General features: G+C 40.8%; 1 protein-coding gene across 1 annotated transcript; it reads right to left on the bottom strand.

Moving 5' to 3' along the window:
• Positions 1 to 1679: 1679 nt before the first annotated feature.
• On the bottom strand, positions 1680 to 7013 carry LOC131953343 (uncharacterized). Its single transcript, XM_059316495.1, has 4 exons — positions 6754 to 7013; positions 4346 to 4443; positions 3460 to 3805; positions 1680 to 2284 (listed from the first exon to the last, which is right to left on the bottom strand). The coding sequence occupies exons 2-4, from the start codon at positions 4349 to 4351 to the stop codon at positions 1680 to 1682; spliced, it is 957 nt and encodes a 318-aa protein (XP_059172478.1). The 5' UTR covers positions 4352 to 4443; positions 6754 to 7013.
• Positions 7014 to 10781: the final 3768 nt, after the last annotated feature.

The following is a 10781-nucleotide window of genomic DNA, read 5'->3' as shown; positions in this document are numbered from 1 at the left end:
ATATAATGCTGTGTTCATGTTGTTGCTTAAAAGAATGTTTTGTTTTTTAAAAAAAAAAGGGTATGGGTGAAAAAGGGAAATGTATGCAAAGTTAAAATAACAAGTTTCCCCCATTTGTTACTGGCTTGATTCTTATTGTACCACAACGCCCCTTGTTAATGAAATTATGGATTATGAAGGTTAAAATGATTACATTGCTGTAAATGTTTGAGCTACATCTGTGTGAGCAAGAAGCTGTTAACTTATTCCTTGTGGTTAGTGGATTGCATTGGGAAAGGTTTACAAAGCCTTCAGCACAAGCCTGGATGCTGTTTCATGTAGAAGGCAAGTTTTCTTATCTGGCAAGCTTTCTTATCTGGCAAGTTCCTTGTAGTATAAACTGGCAAGCTTTCAATAACTGACTAGCTTCTCTTAACTGGCATTTCACTTGTCTGATAAACTTTCTTTAAGGAGCCAACTTCCTTTAAAAGTTAAATGACACTTCACTTAACTGGCAAACTGGATAAAGGTCTCAACAGTATTATCTGGCAAGCTTCCCTTAGTTGAATAGCTTTACTTACAAATTTCCCTCAACTAGCAAGTTTCCTACAGTATTATCTGGAAAGCTTCCTGGCAAGTTTTCTGATTGCATGCGGCATTCCAGATGTTCATTTGTCTTTCAGTTACTTCCTTGTTTCTTTCATGCATCTTTGTGTCAGAGCTAAATGTCTTTACAAGAACTAATCAGTTTGGTTTTCTGGTTCTTCGTTTTCAATGTTTGTGTTGGAAGGGATCTCCCCCCAACACCAGTAAATGTGTCATCTGGTTATGCGGTATTTACAGTGTTTCTTCCAGACTTTTTTCTCCGGGGGGGGGGGGGGGGGGGCACTTGAAATTTTCGGGGGGGGGGGGGGGCGGTCGACTTTCTACGGGGGAGCGGACAATGTTAAAAGTATATATTTTCTATATAAATTATATACATTTCATTTCGTTCGGGGGGGGGGGGGGGGCGGTACAAAATTTAAGAGATGACTGGAAGAAACTCTGGGTATTTAGCTTTGACTCCGATTTCAGCCTGGATTTGGATTTGCTTCCATAGCCTTTATCTCTACTAAAAGAGTTGCTGTCTCCAACTATCGAGCCTCATCTGCCTGAGGGTTCGAAACTTTTCAGTTTTAGCAACCATGAGCTTTACAGACTCGACCATGCCGACCCTTATCAGTTGGACGGATCTATTTTTTAAATTAAAAGACATTTTCTACTTAACCGAGTTATAGTAATATATCTCAAAAGAAAGTATTTTTTTTTTAAATATATTTTTTATTGGTTTAAAACATTCCAAAAACGCATCTATAAAATTGTATAGGGTATAAAATTTTGTAAAACAGTTTTAAAAAAAATGGTAACCTTAATAAAATGGTAACCTAGAAGTATTTACACTTCAACATTTTGACATACCAGTTACTTTGTTTCATAAATACACAAACATCTGGACATAGGCTCGCCAATACAAGATTTAAAAGCAAAACCTTACTAGTTAAATTAGTGCAAGACATTTCAGACAATTTTGGGTTTGTAATTTTATATTTTAAATGTAAAAATAGGTCTTTTGAATAGCCTCCAACCAATTTATAGAAACCCACTGAATTATTTAAAAAAAAAATTAATGAAGATATTCATTAAAAAATATAGGCTCAGTATTAATCGCCTGCTGTGGAGCCTTCTTTTTCCCCTTCTTTCTTTCCCCCTTCTTTCTTTTCCCCTTCTTTCTTTCCCTCTTCTTTCTTTCCCTCTTCTTTCTTTTCTCCCTCTTCTTTCTTTTCTCCCTCTGCAGTGGCTTCGGCGTCTTCCGGTTTCGCTTCGGGCTTCACCGGCGGTTTCTCCTTGGGTTTCAAAAAGCCGGGAAGGGAGATTTTCGGGAGAGGTATTCTCGGGAAAGGTATTTTTGGGAATTTCGGGCGCTTAATCTTCTTGGCGTATTTCCTCATTAAAGGATAAACGCCCCTGATTCCCCGAGGGATGTGGGGTTCGCAGGATTCCATTGGAGCTCTATAAAATGGACCGTTGGGGCCGTATGGACCAGCGATGCCGTAGGGTTTGTACAGGGGCGAGACCCATGTGGGGAGTTCGACCTGCGCGCCCATCGCCCAACCCATGCTTGGCTTAGCCTTGACTTTGGGAAGCCTGACGACGCCGACGGGCTGCTTGATGCCCGGGGCCTCGTACCCAGGGGTCGTGTAGGGGGGCTCGCTGGCGTGACGTACGGGGTAGACAGTGCCGTTGTGTGGGTGACGAGCTGGGCGCCCTGGTGAGAAGACACATGAGTTGTTAGAAAGGTGGCCTGGTTACAAGACATACGACAAAGTTGAGGACTAATCACAAGAGGACATAGAATAAGGTCTGGTTACAAGAGGACATACAACAAAGATGGCCTGGTTACAAAAGGACAAAAAACAAAGGTGGGCTAATTATAAGAGGACATACAATAACGCCTGGTTACAAGAGGACATACAACAAAGGTGGGCTAATTACAAGAGGACATACAACAAAGGTGGCCTGGTTACAAAAGGACAAACAACCAAGGTGGGCTAATTATAAGAGGACATACAATAAAGGTGGCCTGGTTACAAAAGGACAAACAACCAAGGTGGGCTAATTATAAGAGGACATACAATAACGCCTGGTTACAAGAGGACATACAACAAAGGTGGGCTAATTACAAGAGGACATACAACAAAGGTGGCCTGGTTACAAAAGGACAAACAACCAAGGTGGGCTAATTATAAGAGGACATACAATAACGCCTGGTTACAAGAGGACATACAACAAAGGTGGGCTAATTACAAGAGGACATACAACAAAGGTGGCCTGATTACAAGAGGACGAGCAATACGGTTGACCTATACGGTTGACCTAGTTACAAGCGCAATACAAATCCGACCTAGTTACAATAAGACAAACGACAAAGTTCAAATAGAAAAAAAAATGACCTAGCTACATGAGGACAAGCATCAAAGCTGACCTAGTTACAAGAGGACGAGTAATATGGTTGACCTAGTTACAATAGGAAGACAGAGCAAACCTTTTTACAAATAAGACAACCAATAATGCTGACCTATTTTTAAGAGGAACAGCAACAAAATTTTTCCTGCGAATGTTACATAAGAAAACTTCCCAAGTCAACCGGTGTGAATGTTTTAAGCAGTGTTTCTTCCAGAAAATTGAAGTTTTCGAGGGGGCGGACTAAAATTTTCGGGGTGGGGGGGGGGGGGGGGAAGGCACTGTTAACCATATTTTCTATATAAATTCCATTTCGTTCAGGGGGCCGTAGACTTTCTTTGGGGGGAGGGAGGGGGGGGGGTGGCTCTGCCTGGAAGAAACTCTGGTTTTAAGGGACCTATCCAAGTCATGGGTGTGAATTTATTAAGGGACCCACCCGGGTCATTGGTGGTAATGGGTGGGCATTTATTAAGGACCTACCTGAGTCTAGAGGCGGAAACATCTCATCAAAAGGCACAGGTGGGATCCTCAACGGTGGACCTTGAATAACCGACGTCTTGGTCGACTTGAACGTGCCCAGGTTCGACACGGGCGGGTGGAGGCGGGTTTTGACATCGTACGAGCCAAACTGGAAGAGAGCCTCGTTTTGGCTAATGGGCGGCCGTCTGGTATCGTCAATCAGGACGGACAGGGACTGGTAGCGGTTCTGGGGGAGCTTGTTCGTTTTTCTCAGCGTCTCCAGGGCCTCCCCGTCGTCCGTGATGATCCCCATGATGTCCTCGTCTTTCTTTTTTTTACCTTTAACAGGCGGGGGGAACTTGACGGACTGTTTTGGAGAAGATGAAAAGGGAAATAAGCGGGTGTTAGTGTCTTTAAGGGAAATAAGCGATGTTGTAATGGAATATACTATAGCAAAAACTATTGTTGATAAGTCGACCATTAATAAATAACATTAAGCTATTTAAAATACTAAAACAACCCTGCTCCCACTAAGGCTTTCACGACTTGACGTAAAAAGCAATTGTTATTAAATAGCGTTATCAAATTTGATTATCTCACCCCTTAATTAACTACAATTCCAAAGTGAATCAGGTAAAGGTTTACAAATCGAATGTACTTGTTTAACCCTTCATCGTCAGATAATAACTTGATTTAATCCAAAAAAAAAAATTCAAAATAATAGTATTAGAAATAGATAATAACAACCTTCAACTAATAATTAACTAAATATAATATAGCAGCTGACATCTAGAACTTTATCTGAGAAACCCAAATAAAGATGTAGATTCTAGATTATTTTATCCCGCAACATGTTCTTTTTTAGCATGAAAACTTTCATAATTCAAACATTTAAAAATAAGCTTACCATCATTTTCAATGAATGTTTGTGCTTAACTCGAATGTGTTCAACGAACTAATAATATTTTCTTTTTTATTCTACGCAGATGTTTCTGATATAGTCCCCTGTAAAAGGTAAACAAAATATTTTAATACATTAAGCATTAGTAGTTTGATACATTTTCCTCTCTCGTTTAGCAAGTCTTCAATGGAATATCACAGACAGTGGTAAATGCATCACAAAAATAAACTTAACAGCTGTCTTACATAATAATGGACAGGGTTTTTTTTAATTTTTTTCAAACCAGTGACAAATATTAGCCTACGTTAGGGTTAAAATTGGTTTTTGAGTGTATAGAGGACAAATGCATTATGTCAAAAAAACAACAAAAAAACCTAATCTCTAGAAACATGAGTTTATAAATCTCATTCCAATATTAAAATAGTGCAAAATATTATGTTTTAACATTAATAAAATAATGATATTCTACTTTTCTGACACTGTACATAAGTGTTCTTGTAGGTTGTATTATTGACAATATAATATAAGTAGAAATATACATCGATTTCACAAAAAAAAAGTGGACACTGCATTTGTCCTCTCTATACCCTCGTTTTAGTATTTTCCCTTGTTTATAGTGTGAAGCACCCGTGGAGCAAAGGGCTGCAACTACACTTTTCCAGAGTTCAGATCCGGGGATCTAGTCCTTCAGACGTCCCTGAGTCCACCCAGCTCTGTTGTGTACCTTGCATTAGGGAAAGTAAAAGACTACAATATCCCAAATTGTACCGAGGTCACTGAAACCGGTGAACTCTACTTCGCCTGGATCGTCAGGTTCGAAAGGGTGCTTTACTTTTACAGATGTGCGCTGTTTTAGTATACAGCTGATGTTATATTTCGTACACATCAATAGTAATGTAAAACCTTAACCGCACTAAACCTGCTCTAAGACTCTATGTTAAGAGACAAGGCCAGTTCACTTAGGTTAGACTAGGTGAGTATTGTAAACAGCTATAGCTAGATATAGGTGGTTATCGTTTTCCATCTTGAAGAACTATCTGAACACTTTACCATAAATTAAAAGATGTTAGATAAGTATTATACTAAAGCCTTGATGTTACGATTCAGTTTATTTCTTTGTTTGTTTACATCTTTGCAGCCTACTCTGATCGCCGCTTTCAAAATGCTAAAATATTTGGAATTCCCGATAATGCCTAAATATAGTAATTTTTAGCTGTACTGCAAATAAAAAAAAAATTAAAAAATTAAAGAGAAATAGATAATTTTCTTTCCGCTTAAAAATGAAGATAAAATATTTAAACATTTGAATAATTTAGATCTAGACACTGCCTAAACAGTTATGAAATTATATTAGTTCAAAGAAGTATTTTAGAAAAATTCAAAGAAAAAAAAAACGAAATGCATCACAATTTCAGACTCCCCCCCCCCATCCCCGAAAAAAAAAAACAAAAAAAACCAATCGTATCAAATAACACTAAAACAAGCTGCTAGATTTAATTAAAATAAAGGATGAGGTAAAAATGGCTTTATTCCACATTATAGCTGCTTCATAGGTGACCACTTATATTTGACTCTAGCTCATGTTCCTATATGATTTGAAATGATATTGATCCGAGGGGTAGGTAGTAAGGGAAGCAACACCTCCACTCCCACCCTTCTGGTGAAAATTTAGTTAGGGAACGCCGTTAAAAAAACACGAAAACTATCAATCACTATAGGAAAAATTGGTCTATGTTTTTTTTATAATCATCTTTTCCCGTTCTTGCCTAAGACCCATAGGGCTGATGAAGTAGAGTTCATCTGTTTTAATGACCCTCGGCAAACGAGGGGATACTGTGATCAGCTTTAGTTTCCCTAACTTGATTCAGGTACCCACCAGGGCTGGGTGGACTCAGGGATGTCCTGGTGATCCGAACTTGAGACTTACGGGTTAGCAGTCGTAATCTCTACCTACATCGTCCCACTATGTTTTCATGATTAAGTAAAAAGTGAACTCCACTTTATACACTTGCCGCTTGGCTACACAACTGAGTACAACAAATCCCACCGCCCCACCGACTTCCCAAATTCTACCGTCCCACCGTCTTCACAACAAATCCCACCGTCTTCACAACATCCCACCTTCTTCACAACAAATTCCACCGTCTTCACAACAAATCCCACCGTCTTCACAACATCCCACCTTCTTCACAACAAATCCCACCGTCTTCACAACACCACACCTTCTTCATAACAAATCCCACCGTCTTCACAAAAAATCCCACCGTCTTCACAACAAATCCCACCGTCTTCACAACAAATCCCACCGTCCAACCGTCTTCACAACAAATCCCACCGTCCCACCGTCTTCACAACAAATCCCACCGTCTTACAACAAATCCCACCGTCCCACCGTCTTCACCTAAAACACCTACCTGAACTCCCAAGCCTATGGCATAAGAGCTCGCAAAGCAGGATCTCCTGGCCTTTTCTTCACTCCAAATTCTCGACCCCTCGACCGTCTATCGACCTCTTCCAACGACCTGTACGACCCACGACCACTGTTGTTGGAAACATCACGCCGGTGATATCTTTTGGGTTTTTTAGTTGCCGGGTAAATGTAGGATCTAAGCGAGAAATCAGATTTCTCTTCTCTCGGACGTCCGTTTCGTCTCGATCGCTGGGACTTCTTCTCTGGCGGATCAGACGCTGTGGGTTGACGGGCAGCTCGCTTGATGTCAAACTGGTCTCTGTGGTCGAACCTCATGATGCCGTCTTCCTGTAGGAAGGAAAACGGGTAGGGGGTGGGGGGGGGGGGGGGGGGGGGTCAAGCACAGGGGAAAGGGAACACATTGGGTGTGTTCTAGTCGTAGATTGTGGGGTGTATGTGTAAGGGGGAAATGACTTAGGGGAGATAACACATGCTCACACACGCATAAACTCATACAAATCTATATATATAAAGCAAAGTGGTCAGGTGCCCGATAGGGCACTTCCTGGCGCCGCAGGCGCGTCAAATTTGGCACGATGGTGCCTTGGGGCGATAGAACACGAGGGCCGGTGACGGTTGGCCGAAAAGTCTACGGACAAGGGGTCAAAACTGACCTCGACTGACCGGCGCCTTATATGGGCTATATTACGAAAAAAAATTTCCTCCGACGATCCCCCTTGACATTTTGTGAGGTGGTAGGAGAACGCCTTGGGGTGTCACAAAAAACTCGGAAAATCTGGGAAAACTTCGTAAAGGTGTCAAAACTGACCAGTTGTATTTCCCTATATAATCTTTGTATTTTATGGGAAAAACAGAGGGTAATTTGAAAACGGATTTTAGGTCACTAACCCTCTTTACATCTGGCTAATTTTTGGTATGCTTATAGTTAAATGGCTTGACCTTTAGGGAAAACTGTCGGTTTGACTCAAAGCCCTCGAAGAGGGCTAAAAAGTGACCGCGAGTGAAATTCTGTTTATATGAGCTCTATTACGAAAAAAAATTTCCTCCGACGACCCCCCTTGATATTTTGTGAGGTGGTAGGAGAACGCCTTGGGGTGTTACAAAAAACTCGGTATATCTGGGAAAACTTCGTAAAGGGGTCAAAACTGACCAGTTGTATTTCCCTATATAATCTTTGTATTTTATGGGAAAAACAGAGGGTCATTTCAACGCAGACTTTAAGGCACTAACCCTCTTTACATCTGGCTAAGTTTTTGCATGCTTATAGGTAAATGGCTCGACCTTTAGGGAAAACTGTCGGTTTGACTCAAAGCCCTCGACGAGGGCTAAAAAGTGACCGCGAGTGAAATTCTCTTTATATGAGCTCTATTACGAAAAAAAATTTCCGACGACGACCCCCCTTGATATTTTGTGAGGTGGTAGGAGAATGCCTGGGGGTGTCACAAAAAACTCGCCATGTCTGGGAAAAATCGGGAAATGGGTCAAAACTGACCAGTCGTATTTCCCTATATAATCTTTGTAATTTATTGGGAAAACAGAGGGTCATTTCAACGCATACTTTAGGGTACTTAAACTCAGTATATCTGGCTAATTTTTTGCATACGTTTAGATCAATGGCTTGACCTTTAGGGAAAACTGTCGGTTTGACTCAAAGCCCTCGACGAGGGCTAAAAAGTGACCGCGAGTGAAATTCTCATTATATGAGCTATATTACGAAAAAAAATTTCCTCCGACGACCCCCCCTTGAAATTTTGTGAGGCGGTAGGAGAATGCCTGGGGGTGTCACAAAAAACTCGCCATGTCTGGGAAAAATCGTGAAATGGGTCAAAACTGACCAGTCGTATTTCCCTATATAATCTTTGTATTTTATGGGGAAAACAGGGTAATTTCTACACAAATTTTAGGGTACTTACTCTTTGTATAACTGGCTAATTTTTTTGCATACACCTCTATAGATGACTGGGCCGTATGGAAAAACTGTTGGTCAGCATCAAAGCCCTCGAAGAGGGCTAAAAATGAATGCGAGTGAAATTCTCATTATACGAGATTTGGTCATTTTGTTTATGAACAGGGGAGGTAACTTTTTAATGTAACAATTTTTTTTATATTTTGTATACTCTTTTTAAAAAAAAACAAAAATCATAAAGTGCAGCATTGTTTTAAACGAATATTTTGTTATAAATTAAGTTTTGTATTGTATTGAAATTGTAAAATTAATTGCAAAAGTAATTTAATATAATATTTGATTGATAATTTTTATGAAAGCCCTTTCAGTTCTAATAACCTTGCGAGTAATAAGTTTGCGAATATTCCATCAATTTATGTATAAAACAAAAGTACCACACTGAATAAATTTAGGCCCTAAGCATTTAACATAACAGCCAAACACCTATTAATTAATCGTTCAATTTCTCAACTTTTTTGAAAACCTAAGCGAAGCTAGGCAGTATGCCTAGTACACACATAAACCCATACACGCAATTACACAAACATGTACTCTGACATTAATACACACACACACACATACAGTAAAACCGAACAAAGTCAAAGATGCCTCGTGACCTTGCCCGTTCCCCCCCCCCCCCCCCGCTTGTATCACCCCCTCTCCGTGGATTTACTAAACTTTGAAGAGATCGCCATCGCGTACACTGAACACCAGAGTATATTTTTTACTTACCTCATTACTTTTTATAAAACTTCCATAGACCACTACCTCTTCGCCTCAATTTTTATAGAGGATGAAATTTAGTACAAAACCCCCCCCCCCCCCCACGATTTCCCATTGTGTGCGCGGGTTGTGTGTGCGGATTGTGTGTGCGGGTTGTGTGTGCGGGTTGTGTGTGCGGATTGTGTGTGCGGGTTGTGTATGCGGGTTGTGTGTGCGGATTGTGTGTGCGGGTTGTGTGTGCGGGTTATGTGCGCGGGATGTGTGTACTGGTTTTGAGAGGATTGTGTGTGTGGGTTTGTGTACGGGTTGTGTGTGCGGGTTGTGTGTGCGGGTTGTGTGTGCGGGTTGTGTGAGAGCTGTATGTGAGGGTTGTCTGTGCGATTGTATTTGTGCGTTGTGCGTGTTTGCAAGTGTGGTAGGAACTGCCACTCAGCCACTGACGCGCATGCGCTCACCGACTTTGTGATGGAGTCTAGGAACGAGACCAGTTGAGTCCCACCCCTGTTACTGGCTGATCTGTCGAGCGACCAGCGCCCCCTGTCGTGGGCTGTCCTAACATTATTGGAGTTGGCCGTGTCCTGTGAAGACGGAATAGGTCAGTCATGGTGGACAAACTGCTTCCATACAGTAACTCAACCGTAACGCTCGTTTAAAAGTAACAAATTAAATAGATGTGTTACGACTAATAAGTTTAAACCACGATTAGGAAAACAAAGAGGTAAATGACTGAGCAAAAACAATTGGGTGTTACTCTAATATTATTTTAAACAAGATCTCGTATTCAATAAAGGGAGACTAGAAGTTGAATATGATATTTTGATTTAGCTGCTTCCTTCCCCTGATATTTAATGTTATACACATACATACGCACACGCTTACGCACACACGCTTACGCACGCACACACACATATATATATATATATATATATATATATATATATATATATATATATATATATATATATATATATATATCAGTTTCTACTAATCAGTTTCTTCCATGCATCTCTTCGGGCAAAGCCCCCCACTCCCTCGAAAAAAGTCTACCTCACCCCGACTAGTGCCCGCCCCCCCCCACCCACCCGAAAATATCAAGCGTCGCCCCCCCCCCCCTTGAGAAAAAAAGTCTGAAATAAACACTGCTACTAATCCTACTGGTCCAGCTAGCCACAACCCACCACTAACAGGACAATACCTGACCATTTACAGGAAAATACCTGAACAGTGACAGGATACTCACCACCTCGTTATCAGCCCAGGTAAATTTGACTCCTTTTTTCTTCCTGCTTTCTTCCGCGTCAAGATCAGACTGAAATCAATCAAACACACACATCGATTTTTTT

The sequence above is a fragment of the Physella acuta genome, unplaced genomic scaffold, assembly GCF_028476545.2.
Source record: "Physella acuta isolate Inbredline_101_S28 unplaced genomic scaffold, ASM2847654v3 ptg000917l, whole genome shotgun sequence".
Taxonomy (NCBI): Eukaryota; Metazoa; Mollusca; class Gastropoda; family Physidae; genus Physella; species Physella acuta.
The sequence above is the reverse complement of the archived record's forward strand: the minus strand, read 5'-3'. Positions and strand labels throughout refer to the sequence as shown.